The following is a 26097-nucleotide window of genomic DNA, read 5'->3' as shown; positions in this document are numbered from 1 at the left end:
CTCTCTTTGACAAGTTAGGATCACATTACATCCAAGAAATTTACAAAACAAAGCTGGACAGAGTTCAACAGGGCCAATAAAGTTTCAACATTCAAGGTAACAGAAAATAATACATTAATCTTTAGCAATTTTGAGCCGCTTATGCTCATCTACAGCATTGTGAAAACTGATCTGATTTTGTTTTTCATAATAATAAAAAAAACCTAAATCAAGAAGGATGAAGAACAGGCATCGATTGGGCAGAAAGTAAATCTGACTCTCACTCATTTCAATTCCATCATTGTTATTATAAACCTCCCTTGTCAAGAAGAGTTTCAGCAGTCACAGATATAGTGCAGCTATAGAGAAACACCTACAAAGTACAGCAGCATGAAAGAAGGTCAAAATTAAACAAACAAAAAAAGGATATTTACATTCAGCTGCACATCAGATGATCAGTTTTGGTATGATCTCGCATCCCCTCTCATCTCACGCGTAAGGTCCGTCCCTTTTTTTTCCTCAAGTTCGCTCGTTTTTTTTTATGTTTTAAAGGCATTTTTATGTATATCCTGGAATTTCAAATTGATTTCTGAAATTGCACTTAGACACATAATTAATTTGCTTGTCATTTGTTAAACACAAATACTGCTTTCAAGATCCAATTTCAGTGCATCCTGATATTTGAAGTCCAAAGTCTTTATCAATATGATTTAACTGTCTTCATGAAAAGGCACTACTATTACATATGGACTGATTCACTACCATTCTAAAATACCAAACAATTAAAAACTACTCCTAACCACAAAATTGAAAGAAAAAAAAATTGTTGTCATAGAAATCAGTAAACAAGAATAGTGCTAATACCTAACTAATCACATTCTTTTAAGCTGTGTCTTCAGTTCTGTCGTCTCGGTCAGTAGTAGACACTGGATGCTCAGTCAAGGACTGTTTATCTTTACTCTCCTCTGACAAGTTTTTAGCATCCTCTCCTCTCAGTTTCCGATGGGTCGACTCCTCTGTATGCTCCACAACTTTTCCCTCAGAGGACTGTGAGAATGCAGTACTGGCCAATTGATTTGTACTTCCGCTGTGGATTTTCATATGCCCCTGTTGAAACACAATAAATAGAAGTGTTGTTTCTCACATAAACAATATCACATGTAGTTCATGTATAAAATGACAAAATACACCTTTTAAAAACTCAGATTAATCTCTGTACCTTTAATCCACTGCGGCTAGCATACTCTTTCCCACACTCCGTGCAGCTGTAAGGTTTCTCCGAACGCTGTGGTTGTGGAAGAGGCACGGGAGTCTCTGAGGGTGTAATTTGAGTCTTTTCTCTATCTTTCTTTTGATCCTCTTCTGTAGACTCCTCCATTTTGGGTTCTTGTGCATCCTCCGCTTTCTGCTTTTGCTCTACAGCTCTGTCTGGAATTTTAGAGTGCAAAGAAGGCTTCTCTGTGGCTGGGCGAGAGTCACCATCATTGGGCTCAAGAGCATGGTCTATTCCATTCACATGAAGTGTTGTCTGCTCGCTGCTTTGGTCTGATTTTGACTCGGTGGACAACCCTGGGCTGGAGGGTGGAGTTAGGGCAGGTGACAAATCGAGAGCTTCAGAGCTTAAAGTAGGTTTTGGTCCACTGATCACTGAGTGATGAGAAGCCCCATTGGGCCATTTTTTATCAAACAAGGTATCTTGGGAGTTAGTCCTGGTACAGAGCGATAAAGGTGCATCTTCATCATCTTCGGCAGAGCCATTGACAACTTGAGACTTATCAGGGGGGCTGTTTTCTCTGGAGGGGTCCTGTTTCTCCAGGGCGAGGATTGGACTAGTCTCAGGTGTGTTGTCGTAGGGATCTTGATCTGACTCCATGATCTGGTCTGCATCACCTGATGTAGCATCTCTTAATTGAGCACTAGGCTCCAGTAAGCTGGCTGAGGAAGACATGCTCATATTGAGAGGAAGAGACTGAAGGGTTGTGGGTAAGGAAACTCCTTCCATTTGACCAGAGTGTTCCTCTGATTGAAGTTCTCCGTGACCTTCTGGAGGTAATTGACCCCCCAGATGCATGCGAATGTGATGCTGCAGTACCACGGCATTGGTAAACTTGCGCTGACAGAGTGGGCATGAGTTTTGGCCACGTGCATTGGCAGGACGTGCTCTGTGAGTGGCTAGATGAGCCCTTAGGCTTCCCTTTGTGGAGAAGGAGCGGCCACAAAGTTTGCAGGGGAATGGACGTTCGCCCAAATGAGTGGCCTGGTGGAGGCGAAGTGCCCTTGGGCAGCTGAGGACACGGAGGCACACTCCACACTGATTAGGGACCAAAGAGGAGGCAGTAGACCCTTGGAGCTCTTGGCCAGTCAGCTCACTGCTGGGATTGGGGTTCAGCCCTAAGGCCGCCATCATCTCCCTCCTGTAAGCTGAGATAGCATTATTGTTGGAGGTTGTGGATATGTCATTAGCCTGAGTATTGCAGTTCATCTGGCCTTCATTAGTGCTTTTTGGGAGAGGCTGCTTCTCTAACTTCTGTGCCAGTCTCTGCAGCTTGGAGGTGTCAGAGGTGACAGAGGATGAGGATGGAGAGGAGGAAGGAGAAGAGGAATTTTGAGGTTTGGGGTAAGAGGAGAAAGGGAAGGTAAGGGGGAGGTGAGGGGAGGAAAGGTGAGGAGGGCGAAGAAGGGCAAGACTAGGATGGTGGGCAGAGGGACCTGATGGGAAGAGGATCTTCGGAAGATGCGCCAGCTGGGAATATGGAGAACCAGGATGTAAGGTAGGGTGTGGTGGTGTATTCTCATCGAACCTCTGCTGCTTCGCACCTTTGAATTGACCGTTCATGGCGGAGGAGTTGATTGATGAAGACGACTGCACACTAGTGGAAACGGAGGCTGCGGCTGCAGCGGAGGCACGGTTAAGCTGTAGCAAAGAGTGGGCGGTTGAAAGCAAAGCTAGATCAACACTGGGTGGCAAAGGTAGGGAGGAGGGAGATGGATGAGATGACCCAGATAGGAAACCCAGGGCTAAACTGTCTGGGACACCTACACTACCCTTAACCCCAAAAGGCTCCTCGTCCTCAGCTCGACGTTTTCTGCGCCTCTGTGATGACCCTGAGCCAGATCCTGATTGGCTTTGCTCGGACAGAGCAGGTGGCAAGAGCGAAAGTGACAGCTCGGGATTTTGTTCGCGGTGACGAAGGAAGTGGGCTTTGAGGTTGCCGCGGGTAGTGAAGCGACTGAGGCAGACTGGACACTGGTACGGGCGCTCACCGGTGTGGGATCTTAGATGGATCTGTAGGGAGGAGTCACTGCTTAGAACTTTTCCACAGAAACGGCAGACGTGCTGTTGGCGACCCAAAGAGGAGTTTGAAGATCCATTTGACGTACTAACAGTGGAACTGAGAGATAGCTGGTCCTGGGAGTGGCTGACTGTGGGCAAGGGAGGAGTTGGGAAATTCACATTGCCATGACTGATTGAGGTGTTGGGAGACTTTTCATTGAGGTAACGAGGTGGAAGTCCAAGCGTTAGAGAGAGGGGGTGCATAGAGGCTGAAGATGTGACTAAGGCTGAGGAAGATGTTGAAGATGTTGTGGAATAAGGAGCTCTGGTAGTGTGAGATAGGTTGGGCTTGGATGCAGGAGCTTGGGGAATTAAAGAGGCACCAGAGACAGTATTAGGTGGGGAGTTAGAGCCTGCATCTCTCTGTTGACCCTCCCCCGATCCCTGAGATGTATCTTGGGCACTGACCATACCACCTAGACGCAGCACCTGCCTGCAGATCTCTTCTGTAATCTGCATTTGGTGAATCTGTCTTTGCTGCAGGACCCTAAGCTCCTCCAATAGTACAGCGAGGGTTGGAGGCACCTGAAGTTGATCTGAAGGTGACGAAGGGGTTTGGTGGATGGGACTAGGGCTTCCTTGATGTGGTGGGGCACCCAACGATGACGAAGAGGATAAAGAGGAGGAAGAGGAGGTAGTGGTGGTTGCCGAAATACCCATCGGTGGGGACGTCACAGTAGACAGGGGCTGATGAGATGACATATGAATGGATTTCTGCTGGCCAGGAGGCGGTGAGTGGGTCTGGGAGGACAGAGAAGGGTGTGGGAAGTCCGGAGACAGAGATGAATGTGCATTAGGCAGCGATGTGGTATATGAGGCAATGTGATTTGGCCAGTGGGGAGGAGATGAGCTCTCGTTGGGGAGTGAGGGAGCATGAAGGCCACCAGGAGACGGTCTTGGGGCCAAAGGAGGCTGACAGTCCTGAAGGGATGTAGGAGAGGAGGATGAAGATGATGAGGTAGCTTCAGAGGCTAGAGAGGTGGATGGAGATTTTACTGGAAGCTGGTCATCTGGAAAAAAGAGAAAATTAAGAATGAGTTTACCCATATTTAGCGTTTTCCCTCAGACAATTGCAATTGTTTAAAACCGTATGGCATTGTTGCATTATTTTATAATTTAGTTTGTATATTGATTGTTGACAATTGAGTTCTATAACAGCACATTTTGAAAAAAACGCCTTCATTTTATAGGACAACTCCTTTGTCAACAGTTTTTCTTTCATAAAATGCTGAATACCACTCGTCATTCCGCATTCTTGATGATGTTTCACCCTTAAATCGCAACCATCATACACCACACTCACATCTTCTGTCCTCACTATTGCCACAACTCACTAACCACCTTGCAGCTAAAGCTACGCTTTTTAAAGAACAATAGATATCACCACAACAACCCACAACCCCTCTTAACCCAACCCTCTGTCCATCAACTACATCTTTCATCTCTCTATTCACCCTTCCCCCTGACCCTACACAGGGTCAGAGGTTAGGGCATAGAAAAGGTTTTGGCCACTGTCCATGCGCTCTGATTGGCTAGATGACCTAACCTCATGAGCTCTAAGGTCAAATTCTTTTAGGATCTTGAGCGGAGAAAAAGAACTAGAAGAAGGGGGTTGGGAAAATAGTGGGTTGACTGACTGACAGACAAACTATTTTCACTCCCTGTAATATGCTGACACTAAATGACTGTACATGGACCTGTGGAATCAAATGTGAATCTGAAATGCTCAACCCTGAGAAATCCCCTCACAACATACAACCTGTTCTTGTCAAAAAGCTATAGAAATCAAATCACAAAGGTGCTGTATCTTTCAGATTCCTTAGCTAACTTTTTTCCTTCCATGCATGCACGCAACAGTGCATTCTTTCTCCTCTCTGTATTCTAACAGTGGAACCCCCAACTGAGCAGAGGTACAAAGTGAATAGAGGCAAGGGAGTGGGAAGGGGGGGAACACGGTGGAAGCAGAAAAGAGGAGCACATGGAAACATGAGAGAGAGAATAAGGGAGAAGAGGACAGAATAGAGTGAGAAGAGATTAATCTTTACCCAAACACCCCCTTCGTCCCCTCCCCCTTGCCTGCACCTTATTCACACTGAATAGGAGACTCCTCTAAATGCATAAAAGACCCCCAGTAATCAAACTGGCTATGCTGCAAGTCTCTTGGTGGATTGACATTACTGAAAAGCTAACGCAGTTATGGCCCCTGAGTGATTCGTGTCAACATAATGACCGGCCATACGGCTGAACACCTTTAGTCCAACCCTCTGGCTATGTCTGTAAAAGAGCCTCTTTTTTCCAATTCAACACATTTAGCAGACAATTTTAGCGGGAAATGTCATTAAACTACTTATTTTTGAAAAGTTCAGTCATGGTAGAAATGTGAGCTGCTGTGCTCTTAAACAATGGCTCACTAAGTAGAGGACTTAACACTTTATTATTATTATTTTAAAACATTTTAACCCGTATCATAACACTTCAGGTGATAAAAGTGCCCATTATACAAGCAAGAAAGAAAAACAATAAAATACTATTTGGGTAACAGGTGTTCTATGTAAACTTGTTCAGCAAAAAAACTAGTTTTTAAACATTAACGCAGAACTATCAATTAGTCTAGAGTAACAAATTAACAAAGGAACGGTTTCCTCACCTTGCAGCATCAAGCGCGTGCCCCCGGGGTCTGCGTTAACAAGCTGTTGGGGCCGTTTCTGTTTCCGGCGTGACATGATTCACGAGCAGACGGTGAGAGTTACGGGCATCAACCAACTTTGCAAGTTATGGGAAACCCGGTTGTGAATAAATAAATAGCGAACCCCCTCGTTCGCCAATAATCCACCTCGCAGGACGCGTTAACACAGCATCGACATCTGTTAAAAAGAGTTGGTTAAAAAAATAAAATAAAAAAATAAAATTATTCGCGTTGACTGCTGACGTCGTCCTGTTGCTGTGTGAACTGGCGAGTGCGTGTGTGGCTGTTTTTCCTCAACAAGTCCCCTCTTTCTCAAACTTGTCCACTCTGCGGACCCCCCTCCCCTCCTCTCCAAAGACACACACACACACACACACACACACACACACACACACACACAAAAATACAATCTCTCCTTGTTCTGACATTTGCATTTCAATGGTGCGGAACACCGTCTCTTTTTCTTTCTTTCTCCCTCGTTTGCGTTTCTCTTAATGCTAATAGCGTCTCTCTCTAGTAATTTAGACAACTGAGTTTTATCAATATGCGCCAACACGAAATTTCCTGATGTTTTATACACTTGTAGGCTAATTTATGCACACAAAAAACAAACAAGTTCATACCCTTCAGGATTCTGACATCGTCTGTCTGTTTTAAACAACTTAATGACTGCTCCTCATTTATAGCGCGCGCCCATAGAAATGAGACACCCTTTTGTAGGTCTACTAAGATTTATGGGGAATTTAAATGGGCGATTTGACATTTTTCTGATTTACAAGAAAGTAAAATAATTATAATTAAAAAATATATTTATCAGGTTAGCCTACCTAGAAACATATAAAATAGCAAAGTATTATTGAGAAAGTAATTATAGGAGGGTTAGCCTATAGACTACTGTATGTTAAATGTAGGCTAAAAACAAAAATGTCAGATAAGAAAGTTAAGTTAAAAAATAGCCTGATAATAATGACTTGGGGGAGATGATGAGGAAGGTGATGGGATGAGATATACAAGCGGCTTATAGACGATAACTGCACGCGCGGCTGCAGTAAAGACCCCCTGCGGCTCGCTCACTTTGTCGGTGCGTCCGAATATTCGGAGCTCTATTTAAAATGCATTGAATGGGAAGGGAATTTCCAACAATGGCGACCTGGACACAGTTGAGTGGGCATCTCTTTCTCTCTCCTCACCCCCAGGATCCATTGCCGCTCCGCACAATGCCCCCCTTTCACCCCCGCCTCTGTTCCCATACACCACGTGGAGGAGGGATGAAGTGAAAAGCCATTTTTAATTAGATGTATCAAAAACAAGCACCCGACCTGCACCGTATCCCATATAAGGCCGAGCTGTCCACTAACCACGAAGCAGGTTCTCTTTCATGTGAGTGCATATGGTCCTACTACTTGAAATGAACATTAAGCAAACATATAAATAACAACAATATCTTATAGTCCTACTGTAGATTTAAATAAGTATAACATTTGTCTGATTTGTGCAGGGAAAATGTGCTTGGACAAAATTTAGGCTGATTTGGAATGATCTGGACTTTAAAATAAAACAAATATTTGCCTAACTATGTGCAACTAAAATGCCGCCCCTCATGTAATAATTTAGGCTATTCAAAAGCAATCAGCCAAAACACTGACTGACATAAACATTTATTCCATCCTATTCAGAGGAGGTACAAAGTTGCCACAGACCAAAGAATACCAAATATTATCTAAAATGTGTTTGCCAGTGTTAGGTCATAATACCTCAATCCAAAAATTGGGAAATATGGGATGGAAAAATAGAAAATGCCAAAACAGAGTGGGGTTTTTCTGTGAAACAAAAGTTAAATGCGTCTAGAATACTTATAGTTTTCAGTGACAGTGACATCAATTATAAACCAAGCATTGAAATTGTCCATAGTTTCATGTTAATGGATTTTTTTAACAAAAATTGTGTACCAAGGTGCATCAAGTCAACAAGTTCAATCCACTGCGGCTCCAACCTAGCTCTTAAAGGATCTGCTGCTAATATCACAGCACACCTTCAGGAGTCTCGTAGAGTCAATGTCTTGACAGGTCAGACAATATAACTACAGTAATTATGATATAGTGGGAAGCGATGGCCCTTGTGCACTGATATGCTTGATAAAGAAAATTGTTTCACTCTGAAAATATAATTATATTGTCATTAAATAACATGTTCTCCCTAACTACAGGCCGTATATATATATATATATATATATATATATATATATATATATATATATATATATATATATATATATATATATATATATATAGTAGAGATCAAAATTAAAGAACAACATACCATTTCCTAAATTACAATGTCACTTAGTCCTTTTTGAAATGATCCTAACAGGAGCAGTTTTTTTTTATAACATATTTCACAAGTTAAATATATTCTGAAGTACAGTATACAACTTAAGACAATTGAAAAATAATGCTGGTCAAAATTAGAGAACACTTTCAGATACCTTCAAACTTTGGGTGTTAATCTGGCACTTGGCAAAATTTCCGAGCCCGGAGCCCTACCCAGACAGCACGCCAAATACGCATTATATTTACTTTAACTGATGTAAGTGTGAACTCGTAAACTGCAATTTCTAGAATATTGAAGCTTTACAAAGAAAACATTCATTCAAGTACCCAAAAAGGTATGCAAGATGCATGAGAGGACAGGACAATGCGGAGACTTTCAATGTGGAATCGGTTTAGTACTGTAGCTGGAATTAGTCGCCAGTTCAGAGCTGAACACAGTAAGGATCTGTCTCGCCATACAGTGTCTTGTCATTTAAGAGAATTCAGACTGAATGCTCACTCTGCAGTGACCAAGCCTATCATCAGCAGAAAGAATCAAAAGGCTAGACTAACCTTTGCTGAGGAGCATGTTGTGTGAAAGTTCATTTTAGTGACAAATGCAAGTTTAATTTATTTGTGTCTGATGGGAAACATTATGTTCGGCATCAAACTATGGAAAGATTGAACCCAAAGTGCCCAAAGAAGTCAGTGAAAGGTGGAGGAGGAAGTGGCATGGTTTGGGGGATGTTTCTGCAGCAGGAGTTGGACCTGTAATACAGCTACATGGCAGAACCTCAGAACCTGTTTATCCTAACCTCCTTCATGTGGTTCCTTCACTGCGAGCATCTCCCAATCAGCCTGCAATTTTTATGCAAGACAATGCCCCCTATCACACTGCAAAACGGGTAAAGCAGTTCCTTGAATATGAGAACATTGAAATAATGAAATGGCCAGCCCAGAGTCTGATCTAAACCCCATTGAAAATCTATGTAAAATCATTGGCCACAAACTACAGTTACCAAAGTGTGGAAGAGACTGGAAGAAGAGTGGCCCAAGATCACAGCGGAGCAGTGTGAGTATCTAGTGATGTCCTGTGGCCGCAGATGTGCTGAGCTCATTCAAAGCAAGGGCCTCCTACTTATTTTTGACTGCTGTAAGCATCACATTTTAGTTGTAATGTTTTTTTTTTTTGTGCTGCATTGGTTATTGTTCTCTCATTTTGATCACCTTTAACAACCTTTAACCCAACCGTAGGGTTAAAACAAACCATACACTGGGTTAAAACAACCCAATTGCTGGGTGTGTCCATATTCAACCCAACTTGTTTTTTAACCAATCCAGCATTTACTTTAGAGTGCATAGCATAACATGAATAAAAACTTTTTTGTAAAAGTATTTTCCCATTTGTTTCTTATTGTTCTTTAAACAATGGAATGACATGGGGAAAAATACTACATAAAAATAAATATAAAAATAAAATTAGGGAATTATTTGCGTTTACTTACTCAGCAGCCAATCAGATGAGGCCAAATACGCCCGCGCGACGATCATATCTACCTGACTGACTGTAAACAATGAACACAGTAGCAAATTCTCGGTAACTATTATGAGCTTATAAAGCTACATATTTGTGAAGAGCCATACACATTTTATATCAGAATTAGTTTGATTTAGCGGTTTAGTATCCGAACAAATATGTGACAGGGAAATACTTTTCCCGCTCTTATCTAAAATGTCATATACAACCGTTAGACTACATTTAACCGCTGTTGTCTGTTTTCTTCCATAAGAGCCGCAATGTCTGCTCCTAAATACACCTTGCTGTGTAATTCTCAAAAATGCCGGGCAAAGCTGAGTGGGTTCGCGTGGGTCACAGCCTGCTCTCATGTTTTCTGTGATCAACACGGGTCGGAAGTGTTCAGCCGCACACCGTCCGTCTGTCCCGCATGCTCCGCCATGCTCTCGGGCAAACTGGACGTGCTGCGAACGGAGCTGGAACCATCAGAGCCATACAAGGCTATGGTTTTGGTAGGACAACAACCTGAAACGATTTTGGAAATCAGTCATAATGCACTAGTCTTCTGGACCTACCAGGTTTGATGTCTGCATGGGTGCAATCCCACATACAGAAACAGAAGAGGCTGGGGTGGATGAAACACCCATCCGACTCACTAGTGTTTGTGGTTGTTTTCAGGTAAACCAGGAGAGGTTGCTGATGGAGTACAACTTGTCCAGGGCTGGGGGACAAGTGCTTCAGATGGAGAAGTTTATGACCCAGCAGAACCAGAGCAGAGAGCTGGAGTTGAATGCATTAAGAGGGGAGATTGCATCATTGAAAAAGGTCTTAACATGAGCATGCCATCAAACCAGTGTTTATATACAGTATCAGTGAAAAGAACAGCTTTCCAGACATTAGAAACGTTATCAAAACTATGAAATGACAAGAAGACATTGCAACCATTAAATGTTATGCATTAAATCGATCAAAAGTGACAGTAAAGACTTTAACATTGTTAAACAATAGATGTAAAATGCATGCTGTTCTTTAGAACTGAAATATTTTATCATAGTCTCCACAATAATATTAAACAAATATTAATCATCACTGGGAGAAAAAAAAGGTTTCTTAAGGAGCAAATCATCATATCAGAATGATTTCTGAAGGATCATGTGACACTAAAGACGAGTAATTATGCTGAAAATTCAGATTTGCATCACAGGAATATATATTTATAAAAAGGAAAATCTTTTAATAGCATCTTACAATAACACTATATCAATATCACAATTCCACCAAAAAATTGCTTTGTGATTTTAGTTATTGAAGCAAGTACCTTTAGTACCAAAGAACTGGCAACTGAAGAAAACACAAATAGAAAAAACAACAGCTAATTAAAAAAGCATCTTTTTTGCATGAAGATGCTTTTTAACTTTGCTGTAATTTAACATGCTGCAAAAACTCACAATGTACATACAAACAGGGTGTTAAAATAAACAACAACAAAACTCACCTTTCAGATTATCAGAAAGACAGTAGACATTGAACAATAAGCAGTCCCAGCCATTCAAGCCCCATTAAACACTTCCATGCTATTCGCAGTGTGTTTCTGCATTGTGAACGTTTGCAGCCCACGTGTTGTCAAACTAATGAAGATGTTTTCTTAATTTTCTTGTGTTTTTTTCTATTTGCATGTGTTTTCTTCAGCTGCAGCGCTTTCAGCTCAAAAGGTAAAGGTTCAGGATCACAAGAAACATTCGTTTAAGTGTGTCCAGAGCTACTGTACGACTGGTACTGTATACAACCGTGAGCCAAAAACATCACCACCACCTGCCTAATATGCTGTTGGTCCTTTGCGTGCTGCCAAACTTGCGGCTAGGTGTTGACTTTACAAGACCCCTAAAGGTGTGCTGTGGTATCTGGCACTAAGATGTTAACAGCAGATCCTTCAAGAGCTGTATTTTGCGAGGTGGATCAAACATGTTGGTCCAGCACATCCAACGGATGCTCAATTAGATGGTGTTTTGGGGAATTTGGACACCTTTATCTCTTCATTATTCTGCATCCAATTCCTCAATTATAAGAACTGATTGGGTGTGTCCGAAATTGGCCCGATACCCTTAAATAGGGCATTATTTGAGGAGACAGCCATTTGTAGTGGTGTCGGAAACCATGTGTACATTGATTGCACTCATCCAATCCCACAATGCACCACATTGTACAAGCATAGACAGTAAAAAAAAATGGACACAGCAACCCCATATACTTCAACAGCGAAAAGTGAAGTCAGTTAGAAGCACTCACTTCCTGATGGCTGAGCGAACTGCGCAGGCTCAGACTGAGCTTGACGACGTAGATGTGACGTGAGCCTCCTGTCTGACAGTTGTAGGTCTTCTAGTAGTTGTGGAAAGTGAAATCTGAATCACGTTGTTTAAATGTTGTCCTGTTGCTTTTGGCTCACTATAGGCTTCTCCCCATTCTTCTCCCTTTACTTCATCAGACTTTATGTCTCCACGTCCCCCGACTGTCTCATAGACAGTAAAAGATTGCCTCCGAGCGTCTCCTCAGGTCTATAAAGTAATTTCTCTACTGTGCGACAGAGTCGTGTTAGTTATGATGCAATCGTTAGACTATTTTTACAAAAACAGCTTCTACGGGGCAATAGTGTAAGATACAAGGTAATGGTGCCTTTAGTACATTGTCATGTTTCTTTAGAAATAAACAATGGACAAATGGAGTCTTTAAACGCCTCTGATGTAAAGTTATTCACTGTCAAAGTGACTCAAAAATGGATGGGAGTCAATGGGATGCTAACAGCAGGTGATGGCTTGGTTAGCAATGGCCGCCCCTATGTAAGGTACACTTTCTGGGGGCTGGATTACCCTTGTGTACAACTGATGTATGCTCAACGGCTAGAGAATACCCATAATGCATTGTGAGAGGCTCGCTCTGAATTAATTCCCGCGTCTCGCCAGAAGATGGCAGCTGAATTATTCATCCATCCATTCATTTTCCAAAACACACTGGTCCAGCATAATATCATACAGGTATACATTCCTTTTTAATTGATTATTCAATAATTTAATTGCGGTTTATACATGTTAGTTTCCATGGCAGTTTAAGATAAATCTTTTCTTTATAACTGGAGCTGCCATTTTGCGAGGTTTTAAATGATCATTATACATTATGATACAGTAAGCAGAAAGTATGCAAAAGCAACAGATCCTCTGGCGCACTCAGTGTCCGAATTCACTCCCTCGTTTTTATTCACTCACTCTACTTGACTGTATTAGTGAACTAATGTAAGGAATAGTGAATGAGAGTATAGGGGGCAAATTCAAACACAGCAATTGTTTGCTTACCATGTAATCTTTCCAGACCTTAATATGTGGTCTCGTTAGGAGAAGATCAATGATATTTGCTTTACCTGTGTCTGGTCAAAATGTTTTGGCTCATTCGTGAATGTAAAAGCATGAGAGGGATGCTTTTTTTGTATTTAATTCAAACATCTTTTAACACCCATCAATGTCCATTTCCAACTTTCGCATTCTCCAGGTGCTGGAGGAATACAAGCAGAAGTACAGCGAGGTTTTGGAGCGGCTGAATGAACGGAACAGGCAATATCAGAAGCTGCAGGGACTTCTTGACTCGCTTCGTATGCACACTCTGGGAATAGCAGAGAAAGATCCCACGCCCAACACTTTCACCACAGGTTAGAGGGGAAAAGCGACAGATAGCAACAAGTATAATAGCAATTGTCTACTTTTACACTGCATGAGTCTATTTCTATTGCATTCAAATCAGGTAAAGAGTACTTTATCTCACTCGGAGTTAAACTGTTCAAATGTGATCGGCTGGTGTAAACCGCAGTATACAAAACGTGTTTGCAATTGTTGTCATCAGGGTCAGTCAAACAACGCTCTCCTAGCAGTCCTTCATTCCTGGCACCAGGTGACAGGTTTTTCTCATTTGGACCAGACAATGCTAATACGTTCTTCCAGTTCAGCACACCCACCAGAGACAGGACCCACTCTTTCATCAAGAAAAACTGAGTTTCACTGGGATACATTAGCTAAATCAGTCTTTTTTTCCCCCATTTATGAATTGTTTCCAGTTCTGACTGCCAAGAATGGCTGTTTCTGTTCAGTTTTTTATGTTCTTTCAAATGTTATTTATTGATAAAGCTGTTGCTCCGAGTTTGGAGAAGGTGTACATACTCCCAACATGTTTCCACGAATGTAAATGGATTTTACATTAAATGGCTTAATTAAAATATAAGTGAAAACCCCTATGTAAAGTAGGTTTATTATCTGTAGGCTCTGCCAAACTGATCAGAGTAAGACATAAAAGCACTTCTGGGATTTTTATTTTTTTATTTTCATAACCCTAAATATGAAACAGACCACATCACAATCGTAACAATGATACCCATCAACAAACGAGGAAAATTAAAAAGGGAAATGATTCGACAAATATGTACAAAGAGTTTTCCTGTCCTCACAAACAGGAACAGAACAAAATATATACAAAAGGAAAAACACTACCCTCATTGCTCTCAGTGTCCTCACTGTATGTCCTTTCTCTTGGTTTTCATTCACTCTGTGGTTTGTAAGTAACAAAGGCTGCACTTTGGCTTTTCGTCACCTGTTTTTTCCCATTGACTATGAGGAGCAAGGGAGAGTCCACACGTATACTTCGGAAGTCATATGACTGTATAGAGAGAAGCAAACAAGACATCAGTATTTATTACACCCATCATAATGCAAAAACTAAGCACTTTACATGGTCATCATCACACATGTGGCCACTAATAATGGCTGCAAACTTATTTAACCCTCGGGTCCACTTCAAAATCAAAATTTTACATTTCTGCATTTTTTACTTAATCAGAATGTTACGAAACTAGAAAAAAAAACATGGATATGATTTAAAAAGAAATGTTCCTGCAAAACAAGACACTTGTACTTCTCAGAGTGAAAAATGACTGCATTGGAAATTAATGGTAGACTAATTTCATCTAGTGGAAATATTTGGTACTGCACCCAAACAAAATCTTACTGGAATCAATTTTTTTTTAGAAATATCACACACTTTGTTTAGATTTGACTTTGATTTTCTTCTCTGTATTAGAGTAAAAGTAGTTTTACTTTTTGGAAAGGAAAATTTTAAATATAAAAATTAAAAATGGTATTTGTGCATTTTAAAGGTAATAAATGTATTATAACTCTGCATAAATATAACGTAATACTATAAAATACCCTAAAAATAAAAAATATGAAATAATAAACATTATTAAACTAAAATGTAGTACATTCATTTAATTGAAAAAATGCTATTTTTGATTATGTTGCATTAGCTCAAAAAATAAAATAAAACTACATAACCATTCAAAAGTTTGGGGTTAGTAAGATTTTTTTTTTTTTTAGGAAGAAATTAATACTTTTATTTAGCAACTACACATTAAATTGATCAAAAGTGACATTTATAATGTTACCAAAGATTTCTATTTCAAACAAATGCTGTTGAACTTTCTATTCATTAAAAAATCCTAAAAAAATTCACCAGTTTTCACAAAACTATTTTTAACATTGATTAAAATATTAAATGTTTCTTGAGCACCAAACATAATAGGCTATGTTCACACCTCAAATTCTGATTTATTGCACAGATACAAGTTTATTATTTGCATGTTTACATTATCTAAATGTGCCGTTCGTTCGGAAGAATTTTTATAGTTATCGTCCTTGGTGTGAACTAGCCTGTAGAATGATTTCTGAAGGATGCTGAAAATAATACAATTATAAAGGTGTTTTAATGTATATTTGATCATATAAATTAATGCAGTCATGGCAATGTTTACAATTTTACAGACCTCAAACATTAATCGATAGTGTAAGTGGATATAAAACTTTAACGTTTGTTACACAAACCTTGTCTTTATGTGTTACGCTGTGCCGTTTGACCTGTGGTTCGGGAATGACTACAGTATCTCCTATTAAAACACCCCAGCTGTCGGCTGTATTGTACACCATGACTAGACAACAGGTCTCATCACTGTCCACCATGCCAAAAGTGCTGCAAGACAACAACAGAAAACCATTTAAAAGTAAAATAACATTGCTAAAACCAAACAATTAAAGGTGCAGTAAGCGATTTCTGAGAATCACTGTTTAAAGTGGATCGGACTGAGCAGCACAAGCACAACACACTTGTAATCATTCAGCAGTTGGGAGCGTGTCCACTCATGATGGGGAGATGAGATTGAGCCAATAAGCAGTAGGGGGTGTGTTCAGTCATGGTAGTGGAGAAGAGAGTGAGCCAATTAGCAGCAGGGGGCGTGTCCACTCATGGTAGAGGAGAAGAGAGTGAGCCAGTCAGCAGTAGGGGGCGTGTCCACTAATGGTAGTGGAGAAGAGAGTGAGCCAATTAGCAGTAGGGGGTGTGTCCACTCATGATGGGGAGATGACAGAGTGAGCCAGTCAGCAGTAGGGGGCGTGTCCACTAATGGTAGTGGAGAAGAGAGTGAGCCAATTAGCAGTACGGGGCGTGTCCACTCATGGTAGTGGAGAAGAGAGTGAGCCAATTAGCAGTAGGGGGTGTGTCCACTCATGGTAGTGGAGAAGAGAGTGAGCCAATTAGCAGTAGGGGGTGTGTCCACTCATGGTTATTGAGAAGAGAGTGAGCCAATTAGCAGTAGGGGGTGTGTCCACTCATGGTGGTGAAGAGAGTGAGCCAATCAGCAGTAGGGGGCATGTGCACATGATGAGGGAGGAGAGGGAAAGAGAGCAAGAAAGAAATTTGAAGAAAGAAATTTGATATCACTGGGAAAAGAAGAGTTATGATCAGGCAAGAGCTTTAGGACCCGCATTAATATTAGAAAAGCTTTCCAGCGCTGGAGAGACTGAATCGGGAAGATCTGAAAACAGACGAATGTTTGCGTTGTTTCTGCTCCATATGTGAGTTGGTTTTGCTGTTTCACACAATCATGATATGCTGTTTTTGTAAAGTTAGCTCTAGTAACAGGACAGTTTGAGTGTCATTGTTTGTCTGGAGCTGCTGGAGACTAACTACCAACTCTTGCTTGTATTTACTCCGGTGTACTGTATGTACATTTTTTGTTTTCCCTTGTCATTCATTCGTCATCTTTATTATTTTGCTTCCGCTATGATAAAGAGACATCCACTCCTACATTTTGGGGGCGGAGCAATGAAGGAAGGAGTGCGTTTGAGTTGATTTCAAATATCAACAGTGTTTCTCAGAGATCCTTTCCTACACCTTTAACTATATCCACTATCTGGCTGCTACCATAGATTTATGCATACGTAGAGAAAAGTTTATTTAACATTTAGGCATTTAAACTCACAAGGCCATACGGCCCTCTGAGGCCAGGCTGAAGACAACTTTTCCAAGTGCTGCCACCCCACTGTTGTGTCCGTGAGTGAGGGCGGATAAGCTGCGGGGTTCGAGGCTTCCCACGTGTCCCGAAGGAGACCGGAACTGAGGGGAAGAGCACGGGCCCAAGGCGGAGGTACTGAGGGACGAGAGCATGTTACGAAGACGCCGCGCTTTTACTTTTCCCTGAAACACAGAGATTGTGGTTATAGTGATGACTTGTGGAATATAGTTTGACTGCACTCCACTGTCATCTGCTGGAAACAACCCAATATAACAACCAAAAAACCTTTTTGATGAGTTATGGCAACAACTTTTTCTTTCTTTTTTTACAGTTGGAAAGATTTGTTTCCAAATGCTTTAAGTTAAGATACAGTGATACAAATTTAATGAACTTTTGTAAACCCAGTAATTTAGCAGTAATTCACAAACCATCTAAACTGCAATATGTAATAACTGCAACTCTTGTAAATAATATGATTTACACACTAAATTCAGTAAGAAACTCCAGTACAATACACAGATTTTGAAGTGCTTAAGACAGACATCACTACCTGTAACTGAACACTATCGGACGTGCCATTTTTTACTTGACATTTACATAAAGTTAAGCCTTTCTGAACTTTTAGAAGTTCTTAGACGCTCTCGACACTTTCTCTGATCCATCATCATCCCAAAATAGGTCAGCTCCCAGTTTCTCTCACCTTGTTTTCTAATAACATTGTAATCTGGTCTAGGTACTTCAGCAGCTGTTTTTCCCTCTCCTGAGTTTCTTCCCAGCCAGGGTCCAGGGCTGCAGCACGGCTATATCCATCCAGAGCCGAACTGTACATCTCCTCATACTGGAACAACTGGTGGCAGAAAGGACATGTTGGTTTCTTAGGCTTGACTGGAACCCAAATTCACTGTTTTGTTTTGTCTGGTACCCCTCAGCCAAGAGGTCGAATGAGAAAGCGGTTACCGTAGCTCTGTTAAAGTGGAGGTCAGGATTCATAGAGGATGCTTTGTCTATTTTCTCCTGTAAATATAGACAGATAAAATCAAAAGGTAAGATGATGTCAACAGCCATATTGATGATTAGGTGATAGATGAGAGATACTCACAGCCTGTGCGTAGGCACTGAGAGCCTGTTGAGAGAGCTGTGGGTTCTGTCCACTTGTGAAAAACATGGAGATATATGCGTTCCCTAAAATATCTGTTGGGTCAAAGCAAAATAATATAAGAATCATTCATTCAATTTTTATCATTATACCAACATTATAATTGGTCTGTATTCAGAAATGCTGTTAGGAAACAATAGCTGCGTTCTGATCAACTGGGTCCCAATGCAGTAGACACTTGATACAAGTGACACTTAAGGGTTAGTTTTTGCAACACCTTTAAGTTTAAGGGAAACATCAGGGTGATCTCATTGGAAAATTTCACTTAAGGTGTTTTATGCACCTTAACTGTCATTTCCCTAAGTATAACATAAGGTTCGGAAAACTTCTACTTACACGGAGTGAGCAGATTCAATTCAAGTATTTTAACGACACATGATCGGCCGCTTAAAGGTGCACTATGCAGCTTTTGTCCACTGGAGGGCGCCTATGCAAAACAAATGCGTAGTTTGATGACGCAAAGTGTGAGAGCAGAATCTTGGGAGATGTGGTCTTCTCATCACAGCCGGTGGAAAATAGGACTCGGGCAGAAATCACGTTCATGCATGCGGTTATTAACGTTACTGTAGTCTAAAGCAGAGCAGGACTGAGTGTTATGGACCTGAGCAAAGCTGCTGGAGCGATTGTTAAACAAATACCCGCCTTGCGAATACCGGGACTTTTATTATGACGGGACGGGACTCATTTGCCGGGCGCCTGCACAGATCCGCTCTTCCGGTTATGATTTTGAGGTAATGGAGCTCTGTTTATCATATTAGATACATTTAAGTGTGTTTAAAACGATGTTATGACTTTACTCCGTGCGTTCAGTTGTTCACACTGCTAAGAGTAAAGCGCTCCTGCCAAATAAAAGCCGAAACCGAGGGTAACGCAGATATGACGCAATTGACAGGCGACTCTCTCAAATGCAATGCTGCAACGTCCCGGTCCTTGGTTAAAATAGCAATTTTCTCACAATTTACAAATAGTTGGAAACATCTGGGATATTGTAGGTACTCAACTGAACAAAATATATAACACTGGCCTAGTGGTTTTTGGATATTTTACTGCAAAAATACTACATAGTTCACCTTTAATGTGATAAACAAATTGTAATTAAAGTGTTTATTCACATAAACATTGATCAACGGAAGCGCAAAAATGTATGTGCGTCACGCAGAACGTACCATTTGTTCTTGAACATGCGCGGGCGTTTGAGCTTCCGAAACAGCCTGAAATCATATGGATTACTTTTATATCTTTCAATGAATGGACATAAGTGAGAAGAGAAAGTTTTTTATTTTGTTTTTTTTAAAGATGAACAAAAGTCTTATGCGTTTTGAATGACATGAGGTTGAGTAAATAATGGCTGAATTCCTAAACTATCTATTTTCTCATCTGTATTCTCTTTCATACTTGGTTGTCTTTTTTTTTTTTCCTTACAAAAACTTACAGCTATCTGTATTAACAAATGACATATCCATGGCAACAATATAATTTTATAACAGCAAAACCTGGATTGCTGTCGTGAAACACTTCACAGTTTCCCTTACCTAAGAGAACCATTTAAGGGATTATATGCAACAATTTTAAGGTATTCCATTAATTAAGGTGGAAATCATCCCTTAAAGAAAGTGTATGTAAGATTGTGGCCAAAACTGGTACTGCAATCACTATCTCTCTCCCCCCTGACTCGAGGTTGCCAGATAGGCTGCAGGATCAGCAGATAGGTGGAGGGCAGAGCTTCAGGCCAAAACACAACATGTCAACATCAGCTGAGGGCTGCAACAACAACTTTTAAATGACAATATCCTGGCCGGACTACTGTTGTCAGTGATATAAAAGTTTGAGTATTCTTACTTTTGGAATAAAATAAAAATAGTGCTGGAGTGATGTGTAATGAATGTTGTGTAAATTCCCCTCTACACTACTGGAGTTTCCTCATTCCCTATTCCTCTAACAGTGCCCTTCCCCACTGAATATGTTCCTTCCGTTCGGATTGGAAACTCAATAAAGATTGCAGAATACCCTGTGAAATCTAACTCTCATGGCACCTCGTGTGTCTACATGATCAGAGTCATTCACTCACACCACGAAGTCCCATCAGTGACGTCCAGTTGCACAGCCTGTCTGGCCAGCTCCACGCTCTCCACAATGCGCTTGCTCTGCTCCTGTGCGTCCCCTTCCGGTGGCAGCTGTCGCAGCACCATAGACAGGCTTCTCAGAGACACTTTGTTCTTACTCTGAATGAAGAAACCAAGGGTTAATCCGTGCGCTTCACGAGCAGTACCATGGCAAAAGAGGCAGATATCATAAAAAACATTGGGTCTCATTCACTAATCATTGCATGGATTACTTCATATTTATACGCACAGGTGAACTTGTCACGATAAATTAACCCCAATTCACAAAATTGGGATGGTCTTTTCTACCCTATTGTGATGTAAATCCTAGTGAAATGGTTTCTCGAACAAGAAGAAAAAAAAAAAAAAACTTAGGAAGGGACTTGATTGTGTCTATCAGGATTTGATTGGACAGTTGTGGTTTGCTATTGGTTGATCTAATGTGAGTGACAGGTTGTCCCGCCCTTGTGCCATGTGAACACATCATCAGAGAAGAGATGTTGCTGCAAGATGGAGGGGAAGGTATTTTGATAAAGATTACAAGAGCATGTGAATTCAAGAAATACAATAAAATAATAAAGTGGAGTATTCTAAATGAGCAACCCCATACCCAAGGCTAGTCATTTGTAAAAAAAAAAAAAAAAAGCATGATCCGTCTCCATAGGTGGCTTCATATTTTTCATATTAGGTATTTTATGTGAATGTGTAAGACTTGCGTTAGCCATTATATTAGCCATTATAGGGAAATAGCTAGAAGGATAACAAAATGCTGTAAATGGTAAAACTATGGTGTTTATGATTACAAATATAGGTTATACTTTATTTTCAAGGTGTCACTGTTACAGTGTATTTAAGTACTGAGTAATATTAATGAACAACATGTGCTTACTATAGGATAAGGGTAGGATAATGGTTTGGTTGAGGGTTAATAGTATTGTACTGTTATTACTATGGTAAGTACATGTAACAAGGAAGGACACTAAAATAAAGTGTTATTCAATATGATAATAAATACCAGTTTGCACAGTTTAAAAAAACAGCAGATGACACCGAAACCTTGCACAGTCAAGTTACAAATGGCGGCACCAGCTTGCAGCTCAAGCGATAATTCAGCTTTTCTTCCTCTTTCACTGTATATATAAGAAATATTTATGTATAATATTTAATCTAATACAATTACAAGGCCATCCAGAGTATGTGATGATTTATGCATGCATGTGGCTTCAGTTCCTACATTTTTTAATACATTTTAGTGAAAATATGTTGATATAATTCAAATGTGTAATAAAATCCTATTTAAACAGGCTTCACAAGTTCTTTACAGAAGTAGCGGTTTATTATAAACTTGCATAAATTATCAGAAAAATCTAGTCAAGTATCATTTAACCTGACACTAATATTAAAATAGGCAATCTTAGCAGTTTCCACATTTTGGCTTTAATTATTCATTTTAAAATTGTATTTTGCGCTAGATACCATTCATACTGGAATTAGATGAAAGTATGCGAAAGATTGTTGTGCAAACAGTAGCTCAGGTAGGTCAAAAAAACACGAGGAGAAGTGTTAGGATAATATCAGCAATCACAGACATTTGCATTCGGACGGGATTCAGTTTCTTAAAGGACCGTAGAGTTTGCCAGAAAAAAACGGTAGGTCATTTCCCCTGGAAATTTTACTGGGGTTGTGTGAGAAAAACACAGACTTGGCAGATTCAGTTGGGATTAAAATCACAATGTACGCCTGCGAAACACAAATTTCTCTAATGTCCTCCGGGAAACTAATCCCGTCCGAACAAGAGCTTTAATGAAAGAGTCCCATTGTTTTTCGCTATAGTAAGACTCACCTGCTGCAGTGCACCTGTGAAGCAGGTCTTGGCCGCCGTCAGGTCTCTTTTTTTCCAGTACTGCTCTCCCAGTGTGTTCCAACCCTCAACCAAACCCGGTTCCAGTTTAACCGCCCGGGACAGACACTCCTCTGCAGCCTGACTAAATCCTGGAGAGACATTCAGACACCGACCCCGCAGCAGCAGGAACTGGGCACTGTGTTTGTACACATCTGTTGGAAGAGAAGGCAAGGCATAATATTAATAAATATATAATACAAAAATAATAATATGTTTTACTTACCCGAGTGACAATACAAGTCAATAGAAGGAATGTGGTTTTAGCAACATTTTTTTTTTATTAACTGATAGAATAGATTTTATTAAACATTAACCCCTAACCCTTCTTTACAGGGAAAAAAATGAAGAAAACAAAAGCCCTATTTGGATGGTAATTGCTTCTCATGTGGACGTCTGTAAGAATATTTTGCATGACACCTCAGTGATAAAACTCATGCATTTGGATGGTGATTTATTCACAGTGGAGGAGTGAGTTCTGTGATCCTACAAACCCGCGCAAATGCAGTACACGTGGTCAGTCGCATGACTGTCTGCTGTAAATAAAATGTCATATGCTTGGAATAAATAGACTAAATTCATATTTAATTTAATAATATGAAAATCATTTCCTATTTAATTATTTAAATCTAAAAAAAGAAGATAGACATGCAATATTTAAAAAAAAATGATGGATGCCATTTTTAAATAAGGAAATTGGCACAATGTTAAGTTAAAGGCACAATATGTAAGATATTTGGATTAAAATATCTTTAAAAAAACACTAGAACAACGTTATAATTGTTGTTGACTTGTGTACTTGAATGATCCCATATGTTTCCAAGAATGTTTAAATCCAGAGAAATAAGCCATTTTAACCAGGACATGTGTCACCTGACATCATACTCGCATCATACCCATATCAATGACATCATACCTACGTTACTCGCCTTTTTTTTTTTTTTTTTTTTGTGGAAACACCAAAGGCTCTTTAATATATTATGTGTTTTATTAGCCTGACAAGCCAGACCCACATCAAGATGTTTGGTCTGGAAACTCACCATTGACAGCTCAATCCGAGGGGCGGGATAAACGGTTGTCTTTCAAACTCCCTCTGCACGCGATAGGATAGCGCTACACCAACCAGAGCAACATGAAGGTGAAGCAGAGCTCGCTGACTGATTAAACATTTGCCGTATCCGGTCGGCTAAACTCCGAACACATCTTCCCTTTTTAAGAATGACTTCAGTGCCGTTCTTTGTTCTTTTCTCAGAGAAAAGCTTAACTCCAAGTCTTCCATAGTCGCGGTCAGAGCTGATTCGAAAGACTGCCGCCGTTTGCCAGTTTCTGTGTTTACTAGAAGCACGCAAATGCAACTCGGCCGTCGTCATTATGGCCCCGCCCGCCGACTCTATACATGATGTGATTGGCCCGTCCAGATTGAGAGGAATACAGCTCAGAAGGGTATTGAGAGTTCCTAGACGACACTTGCGGGCAGATTAAATTTGCTGCTGCTAGGGTGCGTCTAGATTTCTAGGCTAGTGTTTTATTAGACAGGTGAGCAACTGTTTGGATACATTCATTGACAGAAAACTAATTACTGCTAGACAGCTCAACAAAGTTAGTCTTGTTATTTAAATCTCATGTTCTTGATGTACAGCGAGTACCATATTTTACCATGCCTAATATCGATCTAGCTCACTTTAGTGTGAACAAGTGTCTCATAGCAGCCGCCGTGCGAACGCACAGAGATTACAACATAACTTTCAACACTCACATAATGTATTTAATATGATAAAGCAGCGCTGCATTGCCCCACATTCACGAGCATAAGAAGCAGAAGTGCTCGACTGTGGCATCCTAAAAGCTCAGCTAAATCTCTGCGTCATCAAGCTACGCCTTTGTTTTGAATAAGCAACGAAAAATTACATATTGTGGCTTTAACGCAGCCTCTTATTTACATGAAGCTGCTTGGTTTATATTTTTAGGTATATAATCGTATATAATACATATTTTAAAATTGTATTGCATATATTGCTGCCACAATAACTTCCCATTTCAAATGTTTACGTGCTTTTTTTATCTGTCTCCTTTTTGTTCTCAACAGCTCCTACTCACTGAGGTGGAGCAGTGATGTAATATTTTAAATATGTTCCAGCATTTTAGTGCTAAAAATTTAAATCTTTAAAACGGATGCAAATCACATTAAAGAGCAAAAGTCAATGTACGGTGCTCAGCAGGGGTAAAAAAGGATTTAAACAGTGAATTCTGAATGGGTCTCTTCTTCTAAACCCAGAGATGTGGTTTTGGACAGCGATTAAATTACGGCACATCCTTGGTGTTTGTTTATAGGTTATTCCGCCAAGGATTTTTACACGGGTGGTGGGAGAAAACACTGACATTCTTGATTCCGACAGCAATAAAATCACAGACTAGCCCCAGTAAATGTTGAAAATACCTTACAACCACATGAGAAACAATTACTGTCTGAATAGGGCTAAAGATGTTATGCCCACCTTCCTTTTCCTCCAGCCTCTCAAGAGTCTTTGCCATTTCTTGAGCAACATCATTCTGTTTCCTACCAGCATCTTCAACACTGTGTGTCTCAAAGTAACGGTCCCTAAAGGAGTACAGATCATCCACAAGCTCCTGTGAGAAAGAGAAACAGGCTATTATTAGACAACTGCACATCTGACATTCCTCAAGAACTCAAAGGCATGTCATGCATTAAAGGAAAAGTTCAGCCAAAAATAAATTCTGTCATCATTAAAGTTACTGTCACTGCAAGCAGATCTTTTGACAGAATGACAGCCTCAGTCACATTAAATGAAAGCAATGTGTGAGTAAGTTGTACTTTGTACTTAATTTCTGAGTCCCATTACAAAAATTACTATTAAACATACAGCATCTATCAACATATATTGACTGCAGATATGAAAAACTCGTTTATATAAGTTAGTCATATACATAGTATTTCATATAGTACCTGTCATATCCAGTATTTTTCATAAACAAATATCATAATAAAAGAGAGATGTTATAAAAACAATGGCAAAAAGATTAGGAAAGCTTATTACATCGTTTAAAATGAGCTCAAATTAATTTATTATGGTTTTACAGTATTATAATAAGAGTCTCCTTAAGAGAGGTGAATGATCGATAAAACGAGCATTTAAGGACATGATGGATAACACGTCCGTCCACAGTCTCTACACATCAGAGTTTAATAAAAAAAAGAAGCATATGCTGCTCGTTCTCTGTTGTTGTTGCAAAGCAGAGCATCAGTTGTTATAGTGACAGGCGGTGCAGCAGCCATGTGTATATTTTACATCATCATCGAAATCCTCATCTAAATGCGGTTATGTCCATTTATTTAAGCTCACGAAATGAGAAACCAAGATGAAATTGTCCATTCAAACCTTTAACACTTGCAAATCATCTTTGTCTGTTGTTTTATCTCCATCATTGTCAACCTCGGCCATCTTTACTTAGCATGTAAAGCAGGGCGCGAGCAAGAGTGATAAACACAGACGGGCGAGTACGAGCGCCTCCTACGGGTCAGGAGACGTCAGATTATTCCGAGTTTGACCCAATAAAAAATGTAATAATTAATATGTACAAATATTTTATCCATTTTGAGCATTATTTATACACTACAGTATTTTAGGTTTATCTGAAATACTTTATAAACAGGATCCATAAATTCTTTACAAACAAACGAGCGTATAAATAAACACATTTACATATATTTAAATAAC

The 26097-nt window shown here is 40.1% G+C and overlaps 3 protein-coding genes across 3 annotated transcripts; 1 reads left to right on the top strand and 2 right to left on the bottom strand.

The window, feature by feature from the left end:
- Window positions 1-6294, bottom strand: si:ch211-212k18.5 (sal-like protein 2). The gene is made up of 3 exons (XM_067445633.1): window positions 5961-6294; window positions 1199-4323; window positions 1-1086 (listed from the first exon to the last, which is right to left on the bottom strand). Exons 1-3 carry the CDS (start codon window positions 6034-6036, stop codon window positions 862-864), a joined length of 3426 nt encoding a protein of 1141 aa, XP_067301734.1. The 5' UTR covers window positions 6037-6294; the 3' UTR covers window positions 1-861.
- A 3524-nt stretch (window positions 6295-9818) lies between these two features.
- On the top strand, window positions 9819-14086 carry LOC137078386 (E3 ubiquitin-protein ligase CCNB1IP1). The gene is made up of 5 exons (XM_067445620.1): window positions 9819-9905; window positions 10099-10402; window positions 10503-10649; window positions 13362-13518; window positions 13710-14086. Exons 1-5 carry the CDS (start codon window positions 9883-9885, stop codon window positions 13856-13858), a joined length of 780 nt encoding a protein of 259 aa, XP_067301721.1. The 5' UTR covers window positions 9819-9882; the 3' UTR covers window positions 13859-14086.
- A 73-nt stretch (window positions 14087-14159) lies between these two features.
- Window positions 14160-25900, bottom strand: ttc5 (tetratricopeptide repeat domain 5). Its single transcript, XM_067445608.1, has 10 exons — window positions 25759-25900; window positions 24856-24988; window positions 22304-22515; window positions 20427-20580; window positions 18302-18393; window positions 18160-18216; window positions 17903-18049; window positions 17170-17384; window positions 15737-15881; window positions 14160-14516 (listed from the first exon to the last, which is right to left on the bottom strand). Exons 1-10 carry the CDS (start codon window positions 25819-25821, stop codon window positions 14397-14399), a joined length of 1338 nt encoding a protein of 445 aa, XP_067301709.1. The 5' UTR covers window positions 25822-25900; the 3' UTR covers window positions 14160-14396.
- Between the last annotated feature and the right edge of the window lie 197 nt (window positions 25901-26097).

Source organism: Pseudorasbora parva, chromosome 1 (genome assembly GCF_024679245.1).
Source record: "Pseudorasbora parva isolate DD20220531a chromosome 1, ASM2467924v1, whole genome shotgun sequence".
In the NCBI taxonomy this organism is placed as follows: domain Eukaryota; kingdom Metazoa; phylum Chordata; class Actinopteri; order Cypriniformes; family Gobionidae; genus Pseudorasbora; species Pseudorasbora parva.
This window is presented reverse-complemented; position numbering and strand designations above follow the sequence as displayed.

What these genes read in the sequence shown, in the direction of transcription:
- si:ch211-212k18.5 (XM_067445633.1), bottom strand. Translation starts at nt 6,036, where the DNA reads ATGTCACGCCGGAAACAGAAACGGCCCCAACAGCTTGTTAACGCAGAC. An exon ending in CACGCGCTTGATGCTGCAAG is followed by an intron (nt 4,324 to 5,960) that starts GTGAGGAAACCG and finishes TCTTTTTTCCAG; the next exon opens with ATGACCAGCTTCCAGTAAAA. An exon ending in CTAGCCGCAGTGGATTAAAG is followed by an intron (nt 1,087 to 1,198) that starts GTACAGAGATTA and finishes GTGTTTCAACAG; the next exon opens with GGGCATATGAAAATCCACAG.
- LOC137078386 (XM_067445620.1), top strand. Translation starts at nt 9,883, where the DNA reads ATGAACACAGTAGCAAATTCTCG. An exon ending in TAGTCTTCTGGACCTACCAG is followed by an intron (nt 10,403 to 10,502) that starts GTTTGATGTCTG and finishes GGTTGTTTTCAG; the next exon opens with GTAAACCAGGAGAGGTTGCT. An exon ending in GCCCAACACTTTCACCACAG is followed by an intron (nt 13,519 to 13,709) that starts GTTAGAGGGGAA and finishes TGTTGTCATCAG; the next exon opens with GGTCAGTCAAACAACGCTCT.
- ttc5 (XM_067445608.1), bottom strand. Translation starts at nt 25,821, where the DNA reads ATGGCCGAGGTTGACAATGATGGAGATAAAACAACAGACAAAGATGAT. An exon ending in GAGGCTGGAGGAAAAGGAAG is followed by an intron (nt 22,516 to 24,855) that starts GTGGGCATAACA and finishes CTCTTCCAACAG; the next exon opens with ATGTGTACAAACACAGTGCC. An exon ending in TCACAGGTGCACTGCAGCAG is followed by an intron (nt 20,581 to 22,303) that starts GTGAGTCTTACT and finishes TTCTTCATTCAG; the next exon opens with AGTAAGAACAAAGTGTCTCT.